We start from the raw sequence: 27,174 nt of genomic DNA on the forward strand, positions 1-27,174 counted from the left end.
CAGGGGAGCATTTTTCATCAAAAATTTTTTTTTTCACAGGAGTGAGTTTCAAACACTTATGCAAGGGAGAGGGCGGAGAATTCTGACTTTTCTTCACGCAAGTGATCTGCTGAAATCTTAAAAACCAAAGGGAATGAGAGAATAGTAAGCAAACAATAAATCTTTATTTTTCTGAGCCAAACTAGGTCCCTCACAGCCCGAGATGAAAATGAAATGCAGCATGTTCAGACTGAATGCTATCAACACCGGAAAGTGGTGGGTTTTCCTAGGAAAACTTGGAGCAGTGATCATGAACATTGGAAGCAGACAAAACCTACCTTCTGTACTGGACAACACTTCTGTGTTGTCCATTTAGTTTTGGAGAACCATAAATAATATAGAGGTAAGGACCCTTGGAGATTCACAGAGTTTGAGTGCAGAAGAAATGGAGGCTCAGAGAGGGCAAGTAACTTCTGTATAGTCACAGATGGAAAGTTATGGGGTCCAATTAGTAATAATATGCAACATTTACAAGATTCCTAGATAAAGCAGAGGTTGTTCTACATGAATTGTATAAGCCATGTAATCTTCTCAACCACCTTGATTAAATATGAGGAGATGGAGCCACAGTGAGGTTAAACACTCCACCACACTCCACTCCCTGCCCTGCTTGCACATACAAAATGAATTTGGGAGGAATTGGCTCCACCTGACTCTACTTGGGAGCAGATTCTCTGCATATAACTCTATTTACACAAGTCTAAAGGCAAGGTCTCCTCCCTCCCCTGATGAAAACACATGCCTATTGTTCCATTTTGGAAAGAAAGCATTTTACCCTCAGAAGAATTTTGAGCTTTGTGGCCACGTGGCTCCTCACAGCCTCTTTCATCTGCAGGTCCCCTCAAAGGAATCCCTGCGTTCCACTTACCAGCCTGGAGCATGGGTCATCATTCCTTCATCTGGGACCACACACAAGAGGAGAGAGGATGGAGTAGATGTTGAATTTTATGTATGCAGGAAATGATAAGGTCCTGAGGCACACAGAGGCCCACTGCACTGATGCCACTCAATCCCAGCCATTCTTGCTCTAGAGGAGCACGTGAACTCAGCCTCCTCCTATCCTGGAGATCAGCACATCCTTATGGCCCAAATGTATCCTCCTAACTCTAATTTCAGCTCTTCAAAAAAATTTTTTTTGCCCTTCCAAATTGGGTTAAAACCCCTCCCTATGTACTTTCACATATCACACTAAAATGATCACAGCTATAATCATCCTTCTTTGGTCTTTCTTTCTTCAAGTGCAAATTTTTGAAGGGAAAAATTCAATTTGCTTTGTTACTGCTGAATCCACTGATTTTGACAGGGTACCATGGACATACTAGGTGTTTGATTAATTTTTTTTTTTAAATAAAAGGAATCACCTGAAATGATGTTTCCTCTCCTCAAATGCTTTCTTAAACTTGATAGCTGACCATTCTTATCTTCATGACTTTTCTTAGTTTACTTTTCACCTAGAATATTTACTGGATCCTTAATGCCCATAAGAAAATATTTTCTGTCCAGAATCTAAACAATCTTTGCATATTTATTCATTTATTATTTGAAAGAAGATCCATCTTTCTAAAGAGAATATTTTCTTCCTCCTAGTTTCCCCTGATTTCCCCAATGTGTAGTGATCTGATTTTCCTGTAAACTCTTCCACTGTTCATGATCCATACTACTCATTAATCTTTTCACAGTTTTTTTTTTTTTTTTTTTTTTTTTAACTAGAGCCTTGTGCATGCTAGGCAAGCACCTAACACTGAGCTACATCCTCATCCCTTTTGTACTTTTTTACTTTGAAATGGGATCTTGCTAAGTTTCAAGGGCTGGTCTGGAACTTAAGATCATTCTGCCTCAGCCTCTCTAGTAGCTATGATTGCAGGTCCAAGCCATGGTGCCCAGTTTACCAGTCCTACTTTCATACAGTCTAAGACATCAGTTCAGATTCATATTTCATTTTTCATGAAGATGATGCACATTTTGTGCACAATTTCTCTCCTAAGGTTAGAAATTACATTTTAATTCTCAGCACAATTTTGCTGGTTGTTCATAAGTGCAAGTTCACATATACAGAGCATATCTTAAAAATTTAGGAGACTTTCCATTTAAGCCAAAGAATATATTTTGAGCAAGAAGGGTGTGCCAAGCTTTCCGGAAGGGGAAAGGTCAGTGCCTTGATTTTTTCCACATCCTTTCTGTCCTTCACTCAACGTTGACTCCCACAAACAGACTGTACCAAGAGCCCACTGCTGCAAGACTTGGTCCTCAGGACAAAAATGCTCCTTTGCTAGACTTTCCACTTGTTTCTCCTCTTGTCCCCACACAAGATGAAAATCTGCGTGAAAGAGAAATTCCTCTGGTGCCAAACACATGAGGGTAAACAACATCCATCTCCCCTGGCAAAGTTTCTCCAATCTAATTTGTGTAATTACCTATCTCCCTAATGATGTGCTTGTTTACAGATTAAAGCCAAGAATCCAAGCACAGAAATAACATTAAATCTGACGAATTAAATTCCCATTTGATTAAATCATCTGGATATCCTCTCTTTCCTTAGAGAGATATTACAGGTATAATGGAGCATATTTAAGTCACTGGTTTTGGAAAGACATATCGCGATTTTTAAAATTAGAAACTAAGCTCGTAACAGGCCGAGGTGTGCCCTTAGTTTTAGCTTTGCAGAAGGAAGCCTGGCTTGTTTGGAAAATCTCAAGAAATCTGCCAAAAGAAAATGCAATTTCCATTACTGTTTATCTTTCTAAAATCTCTGCAAATGAAATAAGGACACTGCCACCTAGACCCTGTGGTCGGGTCCTGCAATCAGCCGGTGACTTAGTCATGAGCTCCTGGCAAGGCCTGGGGGTGCCGAGGAGATTGGAAAGAGAGAGGGGTAGAGAAAAAGGAATGGTAAGTGAATTCTGACACATACAGTCAGGCCCTTGCACACACAAAACTCAGAGCTGAGAAGCTTGCAGCGTAGGTAGTCCCGTCACAGGTGACTAGGATGCTCAGCCACAGCCCTCAGGACAAAGCATAACCAAGCCACACTGTCTGCTCTTCTAGTAAGATCTTCTTGAACTATATAGAGTGACTTCACAATCCTTTCTAAGATAAGGGGAGTCACCAACTTATAGTCATAATAATCCAGACATAAGCTAATAATAGTAACTGAACAATACTCAGCCCCTCTGGGCACCTAAGCAAGCACCAAGTGCTTCATACGTGATCTCCGACTTGTATACTGCAATACTTCTGTGGAAACACTATTATCAGTCCCATTTTGCCTCAGATGAAATTGAGGTCTAGAATATTATGTCACTTGTTCAAGGTCATCTGGCTTGTAGAAAGTAGAGGGATTCTCAAACCCAGCTCTATGGGTCTCTAGGGGTTAAGAAAATCTTTACATTCCACTCCTTTCCCTGAGCAAAGTCAACACTGAAGCACCATTTAACCTAAATCCAGTAATTAAATAATCTCACCTTGATCTCATGATCATTCATATTTTTTCTTTTTCTGCCATTCGAAGAGAAAATAAGTATATGTCAGTGTTCAGCCGAACATACAATAAGTACCTCAACTTGGAAAACCAAAGTTTCCTTGCAAATTCTGTGAAGTTAGCTCTGCCATCAACATCATAATTATTTCATACAGAGTGATTCCAGCAATACGGGTGCCAAAGAACACTTGAAAGTATGCAGTATGTTAAAAGTTGTTAAAAATTTAAACTTCTAATTTCATGACATATGCAGTTTTATTGTCAACAGTAGTTCCATACTATCATTTTTGTACTTTGCTTCTTTGTTGTTGACTTGTAAGTGTTGAGTTTTCAAATAAATGAGCAAACGTTTGTTCTTATTGGACCACGTTGTCACTTACTGAGCTAAATCTCTGATTGTTCTTAGTGAATGTCTATAATGCTCTTTTTAGGTGAAATGCTTTCTACAAGCTCCCTTCAGTAGGATATCTTTATTTTACAAAGGCCAACTGTCTTACCAACATTTGTGATGGGGAATATATAAATATATATGTAAAATATATATTGTACATATAGGCATATCATTGCAAAAAAAAAAAAAAAAAACCTGTTATCTGGACATTCAAAAGTACTTCATCTCACCAGGCACGGTGGCACACCCCTGTAATCCCAGCAACTTGGGAGGCTGAGGCAAGAGGACAGCAAGTTCAAATCCATCTTAGCAGATGAGCAAGACACTTTGAAATGCAGTGACACCCTGTCTCTAAATAAAATATAAAAAAGGGCTGGGGATGTGACTCAGTAGTCAAGCACCCCTGAGTTCAATCCCCAGTGCCAAAAAACATATCCTCTCAGTAAGGTCATTCAATATCCCAACTTCTCATACACAGTACTTAATCTGGGGTGGGCACTAGAAAAATGCTTTACACACATGCTCACTTGTAATAGTCAGGATAACTTCACTAGCTGGATACGAGTTCATTTTATTTTATTTTTCTTTTTTATTGATTTAAAGAAAATAAATGACAGCTGAATGCATTACAATTCTTATTACACATATACAGCACAATTTTTCATATCTCTGGTTGTATATAAAGTATGTTGACACCAATTCGTGTCTTCATACATGTATTTTGGATAATGATGTCTATCACCTTCTAACATCCTTGATAACCCCCTGCCCCCTTCCTTTCCCTCCCACCCCTCTGTCCTAGCTACAGTTCGTCTATCCCTCCCATGCTCCCCCTCCATTTCATTTTATAGAAGAAGAATCTGTGATGGAGAAATGAAATAACCTGCCCAATATTTTCCCAACGAGCAAATAGCAAAACTGGCAACTCAAACCCACCATATTATACTGCCCGTGTTTTAAGCCCTTTATGGAAAACCAGGGCATCCACACTCTGGAGCCCTTCACAGTATATTTAGTTCAGCCTCTGCAGTCCTCAGATTTCTCATCTGTAAAATGAGGGCACTGGAGGGAATGATCTCAGATATTTTTCTGCTTTGTAAGGGACACAACAGAAACCAACACACAATTACCAAAATCAGACTGGTGGAAAGCAGGGAATGAAATTGTCGAGCAAAATCCCAAGTGCATTCCAATTGAGTCTGTAAGAACCTATACTGAACATGCCTTTGGGCAAAGTTTAATCTTAGCCACTTTTCCAGAGACGGACATCACAGAGGGGAGGTGCGCATACACGTTAGTTAGTTTCACCAATTAAAATTATTACTCTCTCCTCCAGGTAAAAATACAAACTTCAACATTTCTCCAGAGGTAACTGGGAACACTGTGAGTACTCTCCAAACTGAGAAAGTATGCAGTGTGCCCAAAAGGGATTATTAGACTATATTTCAAGAAGGTGGGAGTTATATAACACAGACTTGCTTTGGGGCAGTATTCAACACATTGATTAAAAATTATTCCTGGCTTTTTATCATGTAATAAAAAGAAGTTATTATTGTCATTACCATTGCCTAGCTGTGTGCATGCAGAAGTCCCCAGCAAAGCAGCGTGGTGACAGCCATGGGGTGGAGATACCCCTTGGGTTCCTAGTTAAGGGCCTAATTGGGTCTATTTTAAAGGCTGGTTGTAGCAAAGAGGAATTTTCGCCTTTGATCACGACTCCCCAGATGCCTGGCTTCATGCTGAACTCAGAAGCTTCCCCAGCACAGTCCCACTGAGGCAACTCTGCTGAGGCAGCAGGGCCATTTCCTGTCTGCAGCTCATCTCTAGGCTTCTAGGACTACTGCACAGGTTTGACCTTCTTTAAAACAGCCCCCATTCTCCCATCCTCCATTGGCAGAACTATGAGAAAGCAGTTCTTGAAAACTCAAAACATTTGAAGCATCCTCATTCTCAGGACTGGAGGAACTGGGAAGGAAAAGATATAGGGACACTTTATATTATCTTCCACAACCAATGTAATCCCTTTCATCTCCTCTGGCTTTCATTCCTATTCAATTCTAGGGAAATGGCTCCTGTTTTCGTCCTCTGGTTTGCGTTTCCCAGGCCCACCCTACATTTTCTTGGGTTACCAACTGAAGTCTTTGGCAAAGGTTGGGAAGGAGGACAGATATTAAAACGTGAGCTGGAGAGAGCCAGATTCTAGCAGCGTTCCTACTGCAGAACATTGGATTACGGTGGGAACTTGGTTTTTGTGGCACAGAGAATCTGTGCTGCAAGAAGCAGCTGAAACTGTAAGTGCTGTTCTTATGTCAATGCTCAACTGCCCTCAAAAGATACTTAAATAATTTTCATTAACTGACTCACCTCAAACACCAGTATGGATGGGTTTTGTGTTAAGCATGGAGACTAGAAGAAAATAGATATCATCTGTCCCTTAAAGCTTCTTAGCATTCACTTGAACACTTATTAAATGCCACATGTATGCTCAGCAGATTTACCCACAGCCTATATGTATAAAATTTATTTGTGCCCTGATCTTTATTAATATTTTTAGTGTACTACAAATCCATCCTTTCTAGTCCCACAAAGTCTCCTCAGTCATTAGTACTTTATCCTACTGTCCAGTTTCTTCAACAGCTCTTCTTTAATGCCATTTCATCACCAGATTATAAGTGAGATGGCATTTGAAGGTATACAGAATGGGCACTGTGGCATTTTCATTTTTAAGTGAAGGCAAGAGGCCCAGAGAAGTATAATGACCATCATTAGGAACACAGGAAATGTGTGGTGAAACTGCGGTCAAGACCCATACGCCCTGACCGTTAGCGTAGGCTTCCTTCTATGGAGCTTCTGGCATGGCTGAGGTTACATACATCATGCTTCCAAGAGCAAACAGAACATGCCCAAGATAACAGCAGTGTGATCCACACTGGTGAAGTATGTGCATTGGTCTGTCCTCTGTGGGTTACCTAGAAAGAGGGTGTGTGACCACCACAAGGTGCTGTCATCACAAGGCACCCATGGTCAGGCCCTTAGCTGCTCACACCTATCTCACAAATGGGCTCAGTGGATAAATGAATTTTAAAGCTTTCTGAATGGTCTTTCTCCGACTACTAATTCATTGTCACCGTATGTTTTCTCTTACAAACTGATGATGTCACTCCCTACTACTTTCACAATGAAGTCAAAACTCAGGTCTAGTTTGCAAGGTCCTTCATGGTATGAGGCCAGTTCTCCTCTCCAGTTTCCTCTCCTTCCCCACTTTCCACCCTCTGTTCCCCATACTTTCATGAGCTTCTCGTGCTATTCCATGACCTGTCACATGTGCAGGTCCTTCTATCCATAGCATGTTTTCCTCCCTTTCCCATCAAAACCCCCTTAATATCCTTTATATTTCCCAGAGACTTCTAGCAAGTCTTTGCTGATACCATTGCCTTCCCCACCCACTCTGGCTGGAGTTCCCTCCTTGTAAATACCTATGTATTGCAGGTACCAAATTACATTTCAAGTATTTATTTCCTCCCTTAGACTGTGGGCCCATTGAGAAAAGAACTAATTTGTAGTCTCAGCCCTAATAGAAAGTTAAGGACATTGCAGGCTTTATAATAACAAAACAAAACGTACAGAGTTAGTAAACAAAACTCAAGTCCATAAGGCTTTGCTGACCATAGATGAGGGTCAGCCATGGCACCAGGCACATGATCTCACCATACAAAAGGCATACCCACAGAAACATCACCTAGGATTAAAGATAGAGCATGATCCTGAAGCTAAGGGTCTCTGCCAAACAATCAAGATCCCTGGGCTGTACCTTAGTGAGTACTGAGCAGCGAGCATCTGAGCCCCAACTGGGGAGCCAGGATCAGCACTGTCTAATAGAGAACAGCTCCACCTGCTGAATTTCTAGGCATTTTCTTCTATCCCTTCGGCACAGCTTTCTTCTAACCTAATAGGAGTGGTTACAGTTTTTAAGAAATGACAGGATCTCAGTGGGGACAGAGAGGCATTTTGTATTCATTCACTTGCCTGTATTTTGTACAGGATTATAAGGATATATGCATGACAAATATCCACACCATCTATTAAGAAGGAGGAGAAAAAAAAAAAAGAATGGTTATGTCAATATTCCAAGGCTTTCTGCAGTTCCTCCTTTAAAGAATTAAGTCATCTGGATGTGTGGTACTGTTTAATCTATCTCCCTCTTCAGCAAGGTGGCAATGATCTCAATCCTCCAGTGGAAGAAGGGGGAGGTGTGAAAGCATTCAGATCTCTCTACTCATCCGTCAGTGGGATAAATACCAATGCAAGTGTAGGTGGTGATGAGATGGGGTGAGCAATAATGGAACGGATTGTCTGGAAGTTACATCTTGGGCAAACACATTGAGCATTTCTTTGTGGCACAAGTTAGTTGAACTACCAGGAATACCAGGAAAAGCAAATATTGCTGAATTAAATTGCCTAAAAAAGAAAATGAGGAGTCTGGATATGGGCCAGAGACCAGCAATTTCTGGGAAGGAAAGATTTCACCAGTCTTCCTAGACTGTCAGATTATAGAAATGGGTCTTGTCTAAAGGATGTAAAAGCCATTTATTATCCTGGTTTTCTGTCTTGATAGTGGTCCAAATACTGCATTTTGAGAAAATTTGTCCTACACTAAATCACTGTGCAGATAAATTTACCTGCATGCATCAAGTGTTTTAATGAAGAAAGAGAATAGGTCTTAATTATAAACCCATGATTTTGTAAACAATCTACCATAAATAAAATTTAAGCAGGCCCCCCCAAAAGAAAGTCCATTAAAATACAAACAAGTTGGCTACAGGGTAGTTTAAATAATAAATCAAGGTCAAACAATTCAAGTTTATTCTGACTGAATTAAAGCAAATTAGCTCTTAGGGTGAAATACAGCAGCTTGCACACATTCAATCTAACCTAAACAGTCCCTAATTTGCAAAAATAATTCAAGGACTCCTATTAAAATCGAAAAGGAGCATTTTCCAAGGGAGAGAAGGAGCTATTGTAGAAAGGAATGATCCCAAATTCTCCATTAAATTACTATTATTTGAGCTCTACTTTTAAGTTAGTGCTTTTGCTACTACTGGATTTTAAATCGTTCTATTGTTTTACTCATAAACACACAAAATGTTTGCTTAAGCATATCATGGGGACAAGCATCCTGGTTTTCACAGAAAAGCATCACTACGTTGTTAGTATACACTTATTAATAGAATATTTCTCAAAATTTGAATACAAAGCAAAGACACTAACATAGCTGATGATACAGATGCAGAGGCTAGAACGGAAATACACGCGTGGGTAAATGTCCTTCATAAACACTCACCATACTAATTTACTAATATCCATGGTAAAGAGTAGCTAAACACATCTCTTGATAAAGATTTCTGTGAAGACATTTTGACACTATTTTTTTTAAATTTTTTTTTTAGTTTTTGATAGACATTTATTCTATTTATTTATTTTTATGTGGTGCTGAGGATCAAACTCCGTGCCTCATACATGCTAGGCAAGCGCTCTACCACTGAGCCAAGCCACAGCCCTTGACACTATTTTAATCATGACAACTAGTACTTTGTTGTCTAGAAATGCTTGCCTTATTATAAAAAATGTTTCTCCTTATTTTGGTGAATTAGCTCCTAAAGAATGAGTAAGTTTGTGGAGTTCTGCGAAGCTGAGCTTCCAAAAGGTATCTTGAATCATAACCTCTGAAACCCTAGAGAAGTCAGTGAACAGACCACCATGCACCAAGACCATGGAGGGTCAGGGCTACTACTGGTTTCAATAAATCCCCAATGTATGGCTATCCCTGCTATGGATTAGGTATTCAATTAATAATCATTAAATATAGGGAAGACCTGAGGTTACTTGAAGATAATATGTCATAATGTTCTAAATAATGTAGAATATAATGGTGAAGAGCTAAGTAAGTCTTTTTGACCCCAACTACCCCCAGATTCCCAGCTCTTCATTCTACCATCTACTATATAATGTGAGCTTGGATGAGTTACTTAAGTACTTAACCTAGAAGGTCAAGGGAATAATGACTATACACACTTCCTATTGTACTTTTGTTCATAGTTTTCAATTCTTAGGGAATAAGAAAAGTATCTAGTTTCTATTGTTGCTGATATGTGCATCACTGCAAATGGTATTTGGCCCACAGTAAACAACCAGTAAGTGTTGGTTATTATTATTTTAACTATTGCCCAAGTCCTCAACAAATAGCAGTGTTTCCCTGCCTTTAATTGAAATCCTGTCACTCCCAAACCCAGTTGGAAATCCCAATGACTCTCAATTCGCCCCTTCAGAGACATGTGCCTGAAAGGAAATATAGATTTCACCCCAAATCCTTTTCTCATTGTCATCCTGCCCTCAGTTCAGTCCATCATCACATTTGTAATTTTCTCTCTCACACAATGTAATATGTCCTCATCGTTTCTCAAATATTCTGGTCCTGCCTGACTCTGTATCATGGGGGCTGGTTCTCAATTTAGCTCCTTAAGTTAGGAACATGTAGTTATTTTCTCCCTCAGGCCTGAGGCAACGCTGGCCCCTACCAGCCAGCTGGAGCATCAGGCTTCATCAAATCACATCCTGACCCCTCTGCTACACGAAAGCTGTGGCCTTCAATGCAATTTGAATTATTTGGTCTGAATCTAGGCTTCTCACTCCCTCTCTCCCTCCTCCTGTCTGTCTAATTTTGGGCCACTTTTCCAGAACAATTTGGATGAGGCAACCCAGATAGTTTACACTTCATGAATCAGGACAGTGAAACATATCCAGGCAGCCTATCTTTATGGTATATCCATCCTGAGTATTAATCTTCTATACCCAGAGAAGTAAGTAAAATAATCCTGTACTGCTTTAGTGTTCTGAAAAAAATATATGCTTATTAACCATCTCCTATGTGTCATACCCAGGTATATAAAAATGAATGAAATGAAGCTCTGTCCTCAAGGAATTCACATAAAACAGATTTTATTTAGGGTTTGGAGAGTAGCATAGGAAGACTGACCCAGCACAGAAGATTAAATTGCTTTTCATAAAATTTAGGTATTTCTTCTTCTTGGGAGTAATGGAGAAATTATCAGAAAGGAAGTAATATCCAAATGAGGACGTAAAGTATTTGCAATAGTTGTGAGCATGTCTGCCTTGTAAGCAAAGAAACCAAATCAAAGGACCACTCTCAGATTGGCCTGCAAATAACAACTATGGGATCTTCATGTACCTCACTGCTGATATTTTCCCCAACTCTCTAAATCAGGGGTTGCCCAACTTTTCCTGCAATGAGTGAGAGAATGGATAGTTTAGGATGATGGGCTATAGAGTCAACTTTGCTGTTGTACCCAAGCAGCCACAGACAACACTGAAATGAGTGAGCATCCCTATGTTCCTAAAGTACTCTACATCAAATCATGTTTATGTATTGCAAAATATTCTTCTTCTGATTTTTTTCAAGTTGCTTAAAAAGGTAGAAACTATTCTTAGCTTGTGAGCCATATTAAAACACGTGGCAGGCCAAGTGTGATAGCACACGCCTGTTATCCTAGGGGCTCAGGAGGCTGAGGCAGGAGGATGGGAAGTTCAAAGCCAGCCTCAATAACAGCAAGGTGCTAAGCAACTCTGTCTCTAAATAAAATACAAAAGAAAGGCTGAGGATGTGGCTCAGTGGTTGAGTGCCCCAGAGTTCAATTCCCAGCAACCCTCTCCCCACCCCAAAAAAAGGTGGTGGGATGAAGATTTGGCCTATGGGCTGTTAATTCGCAAAACACCACCCTGAACCACCTCAAATCCTACCTGCAACAGAAAAGTAAATTTCTCTTAAAAATACTTTTAACAGAGGGCTAGGGTTGTGACTCAGCACTCACCTAGCACGCGTGAGGCGCTGGGTTCAATCCTCAGCACTATATAAAAATAAATAAAATAAAGGTATTGTGTCCAACTACAACTAAAAAATACACTTTAAAGAAATACTTTTTGCAGATATTTTCAAGACCCACATATAGGTTAAGAGGTACTAGGGTGCTTATAAAGTTGGTGAGCTTTTAAAGCAAATAGAATCTTCTTCTTCTCCATTCCCAAAGATTTTAATGGAAACCAAATGATATCAAGAGAGCCTCATAAGGGAAATGGAACCAGGGCTTATGTGACTGGAAAGGAGGCCATTCCTACTCTTTGGGGATAAGTCATTTATGTATCTCAGGATATATTTGGCATCATCCAAAAAAAGTTTATTATCAAGTCATTTGTGTCTTAAAATGACAGAAGTCCAGAGTCAATTCTTTATTATGGTAGCTCAATATGTTAGGTAAAAATTCCTAAGTCACAATACTCCAAAACCAGGAGTGCAGCTTGTAACAACATCTCAACAGCAGTCTGTCTCGGTGTCATGTGCAAGGGAAGAGTGGCAGTCAAAGGCCAAAACAGCCAGCATGCCATCAACTTCTCAGGGGCCAGTGACCCGGTCCTAAGAGCAGGAGCTCCCTCTGTCTCTGGCTATATCTCTCTTCACCAGCTCCCTCCTGTCTTTAATTTTTCTTATATTAAGAAGGTACACAAGGAAGATAAAAGGGGTGAACCAATGAAAAGCTAAGTTTATTTCCTGGGAATTTTCTATGTATTTGATTTGTGTATGCTATGTCCTCTGGGCAAGATGGAACTAATGAAGTCTGGATAACATTGCTGTGGAATACTCTATCGCTTTGTCTCACTGTCTTAAAAACATCACACTCCAATAATAAATGTTGACCATTAGTGGGAGGTGTGAACAACTTTGTCCCACTGCACATCAATCCCCATACTGATTTAGGAAACATATCCAAGAAGATGACAAAAATACCCACCTTTAACTCTTTCAAAGCAGAAACATACAGAATATCTTGGGGGGAAAAAATTTAACCATTGTTTATTTAGTTAGTCAAATGTTATTGTGATAAAAAGAAACAACAACATTTTATAATGTGTGTGTGTGTGCATGTGTGTGCATGTGCAAATGTGTACGCATGCAGGAGTGTGTAAGATTTGGGGGAAGATTTATCACTCTGAAAAAGATTCCTTTGTCTAGTTCAAGGCTAACATCTTTATAGAACTTTCTAAAATGAGGAGTCCAATTTGATATTTTAAAATTGGGTTGGCCTCAGTTCCAAAGGGACACTGAGACAAAGAAATAAAGGGCCATCATAATGACAGCTTGTGGACAGTGCTAATAACTTCAAATGAACCCAAGACCAAAAAGATGGGTAGTTAGAAGCAGGTTTCATAGGCTTTCCTTCCAACCCAATTTTGTCTACAAAATTCCTAATCTTGTATAAAACCCTAGCTTAAATATCACTTCCCTTTAAAACTCTGCTCCTGCTTTCAGGCAAAATTAGTTGTCCCCCACCCCTCTTTGCTCCCATAGAATATAGCACAAAAACATATTATAGTTATTATGCACTTATCACACTAAATTGCAATTTATATGTTTATATATCTGTCTGGGTGCACCAGAATATGCACCCTCAAGGATAAGGATCAAGCCTTATGCAACTTTGCATTGCCAGCACTTAGCACAGCTCTGACACAACAGTCACTGAAAGCATGTTTTAGTATTTTTATTATTAAAAAATGCATACCCATGTTAAAAAATTAAAAAGAGCATAGACTAGTATAAAATGAAAGATGAAAAGTTATCTTTTCACCATCCAAATGACCAGTCCCACTTTCCAAAAGAAAACACTCTTAAGAGATTCTTAACACACCTGCTTCCTCTCCACACCCTGCTAACTTCTGTGACTCTGGAGGCCACTGCCCATGCAATGGATGTCCATGCTAGCCCCTTGACATGGCTGGGTGCAAAATCCCTCAAAGCATAAGGGCAGAGAAACTGTGCACCCTAGGAAAGGTACAATCTGCTTAGGACTCAGATATACTCTGCATGTTTTTTTTTTTTGGTTTTTTTTTTTTGTGTGTGTGTGTGTGTGTATGTGTGGCAGTAGGGGTCTCACTGGGCATGTGATCCTTTGCCCAGCTATTGCTAGGTACTTTTTATGACTTGACTGTGTTACAAATTCTCTCCACTCAATGACATTTTTCCTCTCTTCTTCTCATCTCTTACTCTCTCTCTCTTTTTTTTTTTTTTTTGTGATTTTCTCCATGATTCTACAGGCCCCCATTGCAACTCTCTCTTTATCTTTCAACATACCTTTCCCTGTCTGTGATCTCTCTGTATTCATCTCTAATTTTTTCTTTTTCTTCCTCTTTCTCAATCTGCCTCTACTATCTGTCTTGATCTCTGTCTCCCTTTACCTTTCTTTATCATTCTATCTCTCTCTTCTCCCTTTCCATCTCCCTTCTTCTCCTGTTTCTTTCTCTCCTTCATTCTATCAATGTTTCCATTGCCCTCCCCTTCCTCTCTTTGCCTTTCTGTCTTTTTATCTCTCCTTGTTGGAGATCTCCTTCCACCCAGCTCTCACAGTCAGTCAACATCCACACCACAGCTTTCTGAGACTATCCAATATTTCACTTTTTAGAGTAGAAGTTTCAATGTTGCACATCGGTGCCTGTGTTGCTATGAATTCACACAAATACACAGGGCTGCATTATCATTATCGTGTATGTTTTATATGTACATAAAGATGGAAACCAAGATCAAGACAGAGGTTGAGATCTAAATGGAAAGATAGGAGATTTTATTAGGGAAGTGGAGGTCACTAGAATTTCTGGAATGTGTAGTCAGGTTCATGAAATTAACTCCAGAATTCTTTCCCCAGGCAACAATCAACAAAAGGCTTGGTTATATGTGCTGCTGTGTACCCAGGGGAGAGGCACTGTGATTTGCTTCTGCTAAAGCCCTGTGCACAGGATTCTCTCCCAACAAAAGTGATGAGCAGCAGAATGGGTGACGTGAATGTGAGCTCTTTGTCTGGTTTAGTTTCCAGGAATGTTCAGTTCTCAGGAGGCCAAGTTCACAAACGTGTTTGCTCTCTTTTTCATTTCTTTTTTCACTTTAAAAAATAACTACAGCAATACTGTTTGCTAAAAAACAACAAATAAAGTGGATCAAGGTTCTAGGGATTAGACCAGAGACCCTGCAGCTAATAGAAGAAAAAGCAGGTCCAAATCTTGATCGTGTTGGATTAGGCCCCGACTTCCTTAATAAGAGTCCTAACTCGCAAGAAACAAAATCAAGGATTAATAAATGGGATGGGTTCAAACTAAAAAGCTCCTTCTCAGCAAGAGACAATCATTGAGGTGAAGAGAGAGCCTACAGTATGGGAGCAAATTTTTACCACAAGTACATCAGAGAGAGCACTAATTTGCAGTATATAGAAAGAACTCAAAAAACTTAATACTAAAAAAAACAAAAAAACGAACAAACAATCAATAAAAGGGATAAGGAACTGAACAGATACTTCTCAGAAGATATACAAGTGAACAACAAATGTATGAAAAAGTGTTCAACATCTTTAGTAATTAGAGAAATGCAAATCAAAACTACTTTAAGATTTCATGGAATCCCAGTTAGAATGGTAGTTATCAAGAATACAAGCAACAATATACATTGGCAAGGATGTGGGGGGAAACGCACTCATACATTGCTCGTGAGACTGCAAATTGGTGCAACCATTTTGGAAAAGGGTGGAGCTTCCTCAGAAAACTTGGAATAGAACCACCATTTGACCCAGCTATCCCACTCCTCAGTCTATGCCCAAAGGACTTAAAATCAGCATACTATAGTGACATAGCCACAACAATGTTCAGCTGATTCACAATAGCTAAACTATGGAACCAACCTAGATGCCCATCACTAGATGAATGTATAAATAAACTGTGGTGTATATACACAATGGAATATTACTCAGTATTAAAAGAGAATAAAATTATGACTTTGTAGGTAAATGGATGGAGTTGAAGAATATTATGCTAAGCGAAGAAAGCCAATCCCAAAAAACTAAAGGTTGAATGCTTTCTCTGATTAGTGGATGCTGATCTATGATGGAAGGGGGCATGGGAAGAATGGAGGAACTTGGGATTGGGCAAAAGGGAGGATGGGAAGGGGTTATGAGGATAGGAAAGATGGTGAAATGAGATGGACATCATTACCCGAGGTACATGTATGATTGCATGAATGGTGTGTCTCTACACCATGTGCCAGAGAATTGAAATGTTGCACTCCTTTTGTATATGATGAATTAAAATGCATTCTGCTGTCACGTACAACTAAGTATAACAAATAAGAAAGAAAAAAAAAACAACCAAAAATTAAAAAGCACTTACAATCCCAAGATTCATAATAATCATATGCAAACATTTTGAGTCATATACTTCCTTTATTTTTTATAAAATAATAATTATTTTATACTATATAACTGAAAAAATTGAGTCCATACTATGCTTAGGTATATTTTTAAGGACTTGGAGTAGATAAGAAAACAGCATGGACAAAATAATCTCTGACTTCATAGGCCTTAGCTTGTACTATTTGTAATCTCTCTCTCTCTCTCTCTCTCTCTCTCTTTTTTTTTTTTTTAACTTTCCTTTCTGGCATTTTGTGATGGCTTTCCAATTCAAAATATATATTTATGTAATCAGTTTTTTAATGGCCTCACTAATCCACCGCACACTTGCACAAGGTTCTGGTTATTTGAACAATATGAAAATCCAGTTTCTCCCAAACTAATACCAAATAAAACAGCAAATATTTAGTAAGCGAGTATTGTGTGTAAAGAGCTAGAGATGTTGAGAGGGATGCCAAAAACATTAGGAGAGAGTCCCAGCCCTCATTATAAGATAACAGAACTGGAGTGAAAGAGGATAAATGCATAAACAGAAGCAATATCATGAGCAAGGTATCATAAACATCTTTAGTAGACCACAGTTTAGCACAATGAATATTAGGATTAATAGTAACAAAATCATGATGATAATAATAAGCAGATAACTCGGACTGTTTACTATGTGCCAGATGCTACCTTAAGCATTTTTATATATAGTATTTCTTTTAATCATCAAGTGGCCATAGAAAAGTGCACATTGATATAATCATTTTACAGAGAAGGAGACTAAGGCAAAAAGATACAAAGTTAGTTGCCCAAATTCACTATCTCATAGGAAAAGACCCAAGATTTTACACAAGTCACTCAGCATTATGGTATATTTTAAATGAAGCACTTCTTGTCACCAAATTGGGCACTCTCTGTGCACCCTGGTTGTGGGACACCAAGGAAAGACAATTTCTTAGGATACACTGAATGACAGAAATATTGCCTGGAGCCCGTGTGATCGACAGAAAGCTGCACCAGATCTTCACCACTGGGAGTCAGAGTTTCCACTAAAGAGCTGATAGAAGCTCCAGACTTCAGCTTTACATGGGAGAAAATAAAGCATACTAACACAAATTGAAATTGTACAGATTTTGGAAGAGGTTCATAAACTCTTGAACTCATGTGCAAATCTTAACGAAATGATTCTTACATTTGAATGAGCCTGAAGAATTTCCTAGGGAGTTGGCAAAACATATAAAGATACTTGGGGCCCTGTTTCCCGTCAGGGGATTCAAAAGCAAGTCTCATCAACAGTCCCCTGGGAAATGCCTACCGTTACTTATGAGAGAGCCCATGGCTGTGCAGTTAAAATCTCTGTATCTTTTCATTAAAATAAAAGTCAGGATAAGTGGGGCTATATATGAGTTTTTTAAATTATGTGGTTGAATGTGTCTAAATTAGCCTTTTTCCCTTTTATGATGTTGATCAAGATTGCATAGAGGGAATTGCTGCGATGAGGGGAAAACCTTTTACTCTTAATGCCAATCTACAGCCCCCTGCAGAGGCCCTGGAGCAGAAGGGTAGTTTGTCCATGATTGTGTGTCTCAATCGCCCCTGCACTCTGATTAGGGGAAGATGACTAGAGGCATCAATCCATTGGCTCCAGGGCACAACATGATTAGCTGGTTGTCTGATAACATGATTCTTATTAGCACTTTCTTTAAAAAGTGTACAACTTGTCCACACTGTCACTCTAGGGTCATTAGCCAGCAGGGAGAAACCGAATAGCACATCCCACACATCCTCCAGAGATAACAAGATGACACATGTAACTAAGCCCAGGCGAGCCACTCATAGGGATGGGCAGAGGTTAGGGCTTTGATCCGGCTTTATCATGGAGAAGCTAATTTGCAAGTAAAATGTCATTGTTCTGTGACCCTGAGAATGGGGTGATGTGACAGAGAGAGGCCCACATTGTGTCACTTACTCCAAAACTTTCCTTACCACCCCTCTGCACTCACTTGCGGACTTATGACTAAGACAGTAAAAAATAAACCCATACAAAGAAGAAGGATGATCTGGTAGAAAGAGTTTTGGAGCCAGAAAGGGACAAAATCAAATCCCAACTCAGCCACTTCTTCACCAGGCAACCTTGAGCATGTTCTTTAAGTCTGGACTTGCATGGCTGCAGACTGAGGATAACGGTACCTAGTTTGTAAAGGCATTGTGAGGACTGAGTGAAATAATTTGGTGTCCCCGAACATACTCCAAGGAAACTGGTTCAATAAATTGTGGTTATTGACGTTACTAAGACAGGCTTCTGTGAGCATCAATGTGTCTTAACTAGATACAGGGAGCTGTCCCTAGAATTCAGCAAATTCTCCTTTGCTTCCTTCACCCCAAAAGATAAAAGTGAAAAAAAAGCAATAGGTGGTGATTCAGTGTATTTTTGAGCAAGTAAAATCCATTAGTATCAGCTGGTACTCCTCCAGTTTGACTAATGCTACTCCAGAATGCAACACTCTAGGTTCCCCGATTGAGGCCATGTTTCATCCTATTTTTAACAAGATTTTACCTGCTAAGACAATTAAAGACTGGAAGAGGTGGCCATATTCCTTTTATCTCCCAATCCCCTATTGCAATAAACCCAGCCATAAGTAATCTCATCTCTGAAATCTATTAGCAATAGAATGTATATGGTAGTGAGACTGCCAGAAATCTCACTTCAGAAAGTCCCATTGTGTCTTTTAAGATCATTTTTCAAAGGCTTAAACAATACCAAGACCGTGACTTTTGGTGAGGTCACTTGCTTTGCAGCCTAGTACAAATATCCTGAACAGCTTGAGCCTGGAACTAGCATTCATGTCCTCTCCTTCCCCTACCTAAAGCGCAGAATATGCTTTGCAGCTAATCCACACTTCTTCACACAATGACAAACCTATAGACGCAGGTGCACACACTTTGCCCAACTTCGAGGCCAGGATACAGTTGTTCTTATACCTGCCTGGGGTGGACCAAACCAAATGGTTCTGACCTTCTGCTAACTCAACTGCTTAATAGAAAGAGCTTGGTTTTGGACATGTGGACAGTATTTGACTAGCCTATCTTACAGAATTTTAGTGAGAATAAAATTTGAAGTAATGGAAGTAATGTTCCAGTCTTTGAAAACGAAAGCATTTTGCAAAGAGGACAAAGGGCTATATCTGATCTAAAGTGGCATAACAATATTCAAGAGTGCTATAGAAACAGACACAATATCTTTTATACACATGTAAAATCTCACATAGAATTTGCTGCAAAGCATTCCTGGTCTCTCCTTCCTTCCCCTACCTACAGTTTAGAATGCACTCTATTCTTTCATTATAAACTTGCAAAGTAAGATTCCACCTTTGTGTCTTGTCAGCTGTTTGGCGCATCCATCAATCTCATCTGAGCAGAGTTGGAGCTCCCCAAGAGTAACCTTATACTTTCATGGAACCCATCCACACCTGGTCCTGACCACAGCCCTTCTCAGCCATCCCCTTTGGCCCTGTAGAGACACCATGTGGCCAATTTCCCTTCCACAGGTGCAATCTCCATCCTCTCCAGCCAGTTCCAGAACAGAAATTGAGACATACACAAAGACTGGACAAATATTTTGCATACATTTAGTGACTTCACATAAGCTGGCAGGAAGCCAAATTAATTTATTCCCTAGGTAACCTGGCCTGGGATGTTTCTGATCAAAAATTAAACAAAAGAAAACTCTTTTGTAAAAACTGCAAGTGGAAAACGTCAAGGTAAAAATGAAACAATCATGAACCCAGCTGAGACTAAATGTGCAAATAAGGGCAGTCATGTCTTTCAGTGGGCTCACAGGTTTTTATTTTCTAATTGGCCTTGGAATATATCCAAGCTTATTACAAAATTGGTGTGCATATTTTTTGCTCAATAATACTAATTTTAAAACTATTTCTAAAAATAAAAACATTAAGCAGAGTTTTAAAATAACATAATTTCTAATTAAAGTAGTACTCTCCTGGATATAGATAGTAATGTAGGTCTCTTCTCTTGAACTTTATTCATGTCATCCATTCAGCTCAAAATTCCTTTTCCTAATCTCCAACCGTTTCTTAAAATTTTCTCTGTATTTCAAGGTTCCATCAAAGTTCCCTCTCTCCAATAAAGCTTGAAGACCACCCCGCCAGGAGATTCTCCTGGCATTCATCATCGGAACTCCTCAGAGAACACACATTCCCTCACTGTCTCTTAGTAGGAGCCTTTGGGTTCAGAACCAAAAGCCCTTTGAGGGCAGGATGATTTCATTGTGGTGCTCAACTCCCAAATCGCCCCATGCTAGTAACTGATGGATATAAGGAATTCAGTGAGTATTTATGGAATTAAAAGTAAATAAAATTCGTGTAAGGCTCTCAGCATAATGCCAGCACACAGAAGTCACTCCTGACATGTGTGCAATTATCATTCTCATTAGTAAATTGTCTTATTCCACTGGTTTGTGTAGCCTCACTTACAAAAGAGTTCTTAAAGCTCCTCTTTTAAAGGATGTGGAGAGTTCCCTGATTTGATATTCATGTCAATTTACCCTAGAAAACCCCACTGAATATCTAAGAGATGCTTACTGTTCAATTCACTTGAGTCTTTTTCTCCCCTTTGATTCAGAGAGAGCATGTTCCTCAACATGAAGAGGTCATGCAAAACACCTATAAACTGTGTTGTGCTGAAAATCTGTGTGCCCAGATCTACATGAATACCTTCTTAGATCCAAAAGTTCTCAATTTTCCATAAACAGATATGTACATGAACTGTGAGAAAAGGAAAATCATGTGAAATGAAAGGTTTGCTCACCCACAGGTCAAAAATGTAGGTCATTTTATTATTTCTCCATCCTCAACACTCCCAGTACAATCACTTAAATGTCACAGGTACCCAATATCTTACAGGTTGAACAAAGTATTAAATTAATTTTAACATATAAGGGAATTTAGTGGTGTTCTAGTCTCTTAATGTCATTTCACAGAGGATAAAAATGTTGACACAAAATTTTAACATGCTTTAACTATATACACAATTTTTGTATACAGTCAGGAATATAACCCAAGGTTTGTAATTTCCAGTGAAGAACACTTTCTTCACCTAAAAAAATACCATTTATTGAGCACTTACTACATACAAGGCATTTCCCTTACCATATCTGACGTCAAAGCTTCAGGAAAAGCCTACTGAAGACAAACTTCATTGCAGGTGAAGAAACTGAGGCTCAAAGAATTTAAGTGTCTTGATAATGGCAAGGAGAGTTAAGGTTTGAACCCAAGTCTGTTTGTTTCCCATACTACTACCTCCAGTGTAACCTCACATTAGATTTCATTAAAAGCATAAAATATCAATCAGAGAAGGAATTGTGTGGGCTTGCTAAAGAAAGCTAAAATCTTTTTATCATTTTGCTTAAAAAACAAAAAGTTGGGTCAAAACAAACAGCCTACCAAAATACATAGTTAAATCAAGCATGTGATTCCAAACTCATCTATAAGATCAGATTTGTCATTATTTATTCCTGCAGAAAAACATCTGAAAGCTGAGTGATCACAGGTTACCCTCATCAAATCACCAGAGACAGACTGCATGTCTTAGAAAGATGAAGAGGTGGGCAGAAGAGAGAAAACCAGATCACTACGTGAGGTAAGAGCACCACGCGGCAGGCACATATTGAAATCCTTGCTTTTCTACAAGGAGACAAAGCTTCCAGCCAAGAGCACATCCTCCCCACCATCAGAAATCAAGTCAAAAGAGGACGACTTTTCTGAAAGGTCTGAGTTTTTCTGTCCTGCCTTAAAGTCTACAGGACAAGTCATCCTATAGGGTTTTAGAGTTGAATAAACCTGAGTGCCAGTCCCGCTCTTCCCCTGAACCGCTGATTCCTCTTAGCAATTCATGTAGCCTTCCAGAGCCTCAACTTCCTCCTCCATGTAATGGGAACAAGAATACCTACTCATGACGTTTTCATGAAAATTAAGTGAGATGATAAATGCCAGCCATCGACCTGGCCCCTTCTTGGCACTCTGTTTACTAAAGTTGGATGGTAAATGTCAAGTGCCGGGGCAACTAAAGGCAAAGAGATCCATGAAAACCAGCCAGATCATCATGTCCTTTGATAAATGCAGCATTAAAGATATCATAATGCCAACACATAAGTCAAGTAAAAGCTTCTGCTAACAAAAACACTATTGCCAGTGAGAAAGAGGGGGAGTGGTGAATTGAAATATTCAAATTAACTCCAGCATAAAAATATGAAGAAGAGTTATTAATGCTCATTACCTACTTACTACCTACCAAGGATTTTTTAAAAATTCCTAAGTGAAGCACTTTGAAATCCCAGGAAAATAAGGAATAAACATATACACCATCATGCACACACATATAGACAAATATATTTTTTAACACTCTAAGGATTACTATATAAATTTAGATCAGGGCACAGCATGCCTGGGATGAGTAGGGTAGGAACAATATGTTCTTCCTTACGCACCAAGCTCATGACAAATGATTCATACCCAGCACCTTTCATGCCAGAAGATCCCCCCAGGTGTTCCACCAACTCTAGCAACGGTTTCCATCAAGCAAGAAGACTGCAGTATAGAGGAATCACATCCCACCCACGGATGAGGCAGAACAGTCATGTTTTTACACACCGCACAAGTCCAATGGCTGAGGGGGCAGAAGAGAGAGGGAAGTAGGTGAGTGAACAATCCAGAATCCAGTTTGACAGTCAGCCTATCATTACCATACATTTGTACCTTGAACACAGGTGTTATTGTAATCAGAGGCTCTTCTTAGCATTGTTTTTTTTTTCCTTAGTTAAAGGTGAGACAGTGTTAGAGGATCGATTTCCTGTGTCCCTGAATGGATTTATAAAAAGAGGGGAGCCCCCAGTTTTGCCCTTGGGTTTAAGTTATTGGACTTTCATTCTGGGGGGATGTGAGAGAATTCCGAATAAGTGTAAGGGGTATTCTTGGTAATTAATTTGTTAGCCACTGCCCCCACTTTAAAGAGGTGGTGTTTCATGTGCAGAGCAAAACAGACTTGTAATGGTCAAACCGTAAATACATAGCACTAGAACTCTATAGTCTCTGCTCTTTTTTTTTTTTTTTCCAAAAAGTTGCCAGAAAAGTTTCTTTCTGCCTTCTTTCCCTTTAAAAGCATTTTAATCTTTGTGTCTCCTATGAGTTTGGTCCTAGCTTTATTTTGGAGATCCTGGATAAAAACTGTTTCTCTTCTCCAATATCTGCATGCATACATTAAATATAAAAAATAATAATTGTGTGCAATGAGCAGGGAAGAGACAGGAGAGGAGAGGGGTGATATCATCCAGAATAAAAGACTTCAGAGGGTAGAAATCTCATCTCATTAGTTAACAGGATTGGACTGTTCAAACCTTAAACACTCACCACCTTGATTGTTTTCCACATTACCTCAGACTTGCCTGCATATTTTAAGCCTTGACCCTAATAAGCCATACTGGACTTATAAGCACCATTTATTTAAAAAAAATATTAAGGGCTGGCAGTGCTTTCTGCCATTTCTTAAGTGGAGGTTAAAATTTGCCAAAGATATATTCTCCTTTTCTTACTCTTTCCAAGATCTTTCAAGACAGAAACTAAAGTAGAGGTCTAGTGGGTAAGTGATTTTTTACAGCTCGAATTACATTAAAAGCCAGAAATATCTTGAGTCCAAAGTTTTTTGTTTTTTTTTTTTTTTTACTTCTTAATACAACATGATCTAACATGTCTGATGTGTTTAAAATCTCCCCCTAACGCCACAGCTGTGCATTCATCACTTAAAGAGGGTGAAAGTTATTCCATCAGTCTAAGAAAATTCAAGTTCAAATTGCAGAATTAATTTTTTTTTGGCCATGATATGAAAGACATGATAGTTAAGGTACAGGATGAGGGCAAGGGTGTTCAGGTTTGAATGGAAAGAATTTCATCTTCAATTATTTGATTAAACCACTCCTAAGAACCATATGAAAACGATAGCCTCTGTCACCAAGGCTGCATTGTAGGGAAAACTCTACTGATACTCTCAGGACAGAGACATCAATTCAAAATACTATGTATCCTGATTTGCCTTAGTACAAGGAATCTGTGATGATGGATCATATTTTAAAATGCTCACAACTCTAATTAAAAAACGGACAATGAGCCCAATAGACAAAAGTGGCAGTTGACAGGGGAAATTTCTGGCTTTTATATGCCCACAGAAAACATTTCCAAAGGTTGTAGTTTGCATAGACTATGCACCTTACAACCTCTACAACCTCAATGCAGCATTAAAGATATCATAATTGATATCTTTATTGAAGCTGAAACTTGGATTTTTTTTTTCATTTTATAAGTCTTTGATTTTTAGATTCTTCTTGTCTATTTGTAGCAGCTCAAAGAACTTTCCATACTTTTAAATTGTTTTGGTCAAAGCTAGTTCTTTGGTATTTCAGCTCATTGAAGTTTCTAGGTTCAGTTGAAACTGTTATAGCCCCTTCAGAATGCAAACACACAGGGTTTTCAAAAAATCTAAAACCTTCCCTGACATGACCATGCCATTGTACCCCGGAGTCCTCTGGAATCCCCTCCTGGAATCCAGCAATCGTTTTCCTGCCTTCATAACAGAAATGGCAAGTCTTTATTTGTGCTCCTCACTAGAGGAGGTCAGACACTGGGGGAGAACAGGGAGCTGTTGTCACTGGCATATATCTGATCTTCCTGAGACTGATCATGCCAGAGAACAACCACTCTTTCATGAGCTGGAAAGCCCCAGCTCTCAAAACACACTTGCTAGTGCTGTTAGAAGATGCTGGAGAGTTCCTGCCCTGAAACTTGCATCCACTCGGTCCCCCAAACAGAGAATCCAATAAAGGACACCTTATATTCCCCTGCAGTTCCCCCCATCCTGTGAAGAAGGGGTTAGGAGTGCCACATAAAAATAAAATAAAAGCCCCCATATATAAGTCTTCTTGATCAGACTTGAGCCAGTCCATAAGTCTAGCAAGTAAAAGGAAAGACACAGTCACTTGATGCACTGTCCATTTGTCTGGAAATTTAACCCTTTCATGCCTACACTCAGTACTTTAACCCCCTTGTCGGCCTGATCTTCATTCTACACACCTATACCACCAAAAAGAGAGAAAAAAAGAAAAAAGAAAACACTAGTAAATAGGGATTTGCTGCTCAGTTGGAATCTTCCTTTGGGATGTGGAGAGGGCTCTGATGATTTGGGTAGTAGAGGGAGGTGGAGGTTAGCTTCATAGTAGGTTATGTTAACTCCTGAGGGAGGAGGGCAGAGAAGACTTCAGTTTGCAGGATCTCACAAGACCAGAAGCCCCATCTCCCCCAATTCTCCATCAGATCAAACAGTGGACTTTAACCCTTTCCATCTTTCACTCCTTTGCCCCCAATACCAATCTACTCACGCTGCTGTTGTGGCCGGACCAATGGACCATGGCTTGGTTGTGTGCGGAGTCTCCTGTCAGCGCAAACGTGGTGCTGGTCAGTCTCAGCTCCTCCATTCGGAAGCGGGTGGCTTTGTCCAGGTCCCGCTCCGGAGTCCCAAGCTCTGGCTGCCCTCCATCCCTCAGTACTCCCCGGGGGCTCCTACTGGAGCCCTCTACCCTTTCTGCCTTCTCCTGAACCGCTCCACTTCGTCTCCTTCGGCTGGAGCGTGCGGCAACCGACACCGACGCCCCGGTGCCCCGGGCCCGCTCCAGGGATAGCGCTCGGTCCCCGGGGGCCACTGCAAACAGGGGGCGCACAAGAAGCGGCAGGGGCGTGGCAGGAGCCCTGCCTGACGGTCCTTGGTGGAAAAAGCCCCCTGGGGTCGTGGTCCAGCGTCCGGCCGAGTTGGGGTGCGGTGGGGGGCAGCAAGAACCGCTGCTGCAGGCGCCCGGGGCGCAGAGGACTAAAAGCCCCGCTCCGGCGAGAAGCGCACTCAGCCGGGCTGCGGAGCTGCCGCCGGCGCCAACTTTTCCCATCGCGGGAGCCGAGAGGAGCGGAGAAGGGGTCCCAGACCGAAGGAGGCGGCGCGGGGCTCTCCGCTGGCGGCGGCGGGGGCAGGTGCTCAAGACCCCAACTCCATCCAAGTTGGGCCGCGGTGGGGCGGGCGGAGGAGGCGCCGGGCAGGTGGCGGCCGCTCGCCGGGGCTGGGCTTGTGCCGAGCGCGGGTTCGGACCGAGCGAGCCGCCGCCACGCGGGGGTGGAGCTGCACTGAAGTCACAGGCGGAGCGGGCGCTGGCGCGCTGGCGGGCGACGCGGGAGGGAGGGCTGGCGCTGCCGGGGCTCCGGGCTCCGCGTCCCGCCGCCTAGCTGCGCTGCGCACCCGGGCTGCGGGCACTGGATGCACCGCCGCGACCCTCCCCGCGGCCTCACAGGCGCCGCCGCCTCCGGCTTTGCGCCCCCGCGGTCTGCGGTCTCGGGTCCCCGTGAAGAGCTCGCGCACCCTTCCCGTGGGGGCGGCCGGCCCAAGGCTCCAAGGCTGTCGCTGTGTGGAGGGTTTATTTATTTATTTATTTTTCCTGGTTTACCGTTTCTACCAGTCTCTGCTGCTGTTTCCCTTTTCCTCCTTTTCTGGTGTTCTCCAGTTTAGGAGGTAGATGGGTGGGCTCTTCCTCTTTGCCTTTCTTGTTCTCTGAGGGTTGGCATCTCAACCTTACTCTGAGCAGAGCCTGGGTCCCAGCAGCCCGGGGGAGATCCCGGAAAGGCAGCAGCAGAGAGTGATGTAATTAAATGATCTCGCGGACGTACGTGTGTGTGTGTGTGTGTGTGTGTGTGTGTGTGTGTGTGTTTAGGGGATTTTCCATCGATTATTACGCTTAAGATTCCTTTCCTGATCTCCTAAATCACTCACTGTATTTGAAGCCAGTCTTTCTGCCTGCAAACATATTTGAGAACACTTTCCTAAACCAAGGTTCCACTTGGAGTTTTGTAGGCATAATAACATTTTGGCTTCACTAAGGGACT

At 40.7% G+C, this 27,174-nt stretch overlaps 1 protein-coding gene across 4 annotated transcripts in view; it reads right to left on the bottom strand.

The window, feature by feature from the left end:
* Nucleotides 1-26,189, bottom strand: part of Sorcs1 (sortilin related VPS10 domain containing receptor 1) — a 466,212-nt gene extending 440,023 nt beyond the window's left edge. For all 4 annotated transcript variants that reach the window (XM_076834120.1, XM_076834123.1, XM_076834121.1 and 1 more), the window contains exon 1: nucleotides 25,632-26,189. In XM_076834120.1, the coding sequence (XP_076690235.1) occupies nucleotides 25,632-26,189 (558 nt within the window). The remainder of the gene's footprint in view (nucleotides 1-25,631) is intronic.
* Between the last annotated feature and the right edge of the window lie 985 nt (nucleotides 26,190-27,174).

This window comes from Callospermophilus lateralis, chromosome 15 (genome assembly GCF_048772815.1).
Source record: "Callospermophilus lateralis isolate mCalLat2 chromosome 15, mCalLat2.hap1, whole genome shotgun sequence".
Lineage (NCBI taxonomy): Eukaryota > Metazoa > Chordata > Mammalia > Rodentia > Sciuridae > Callospermophilus > Callospermophilus lateralis.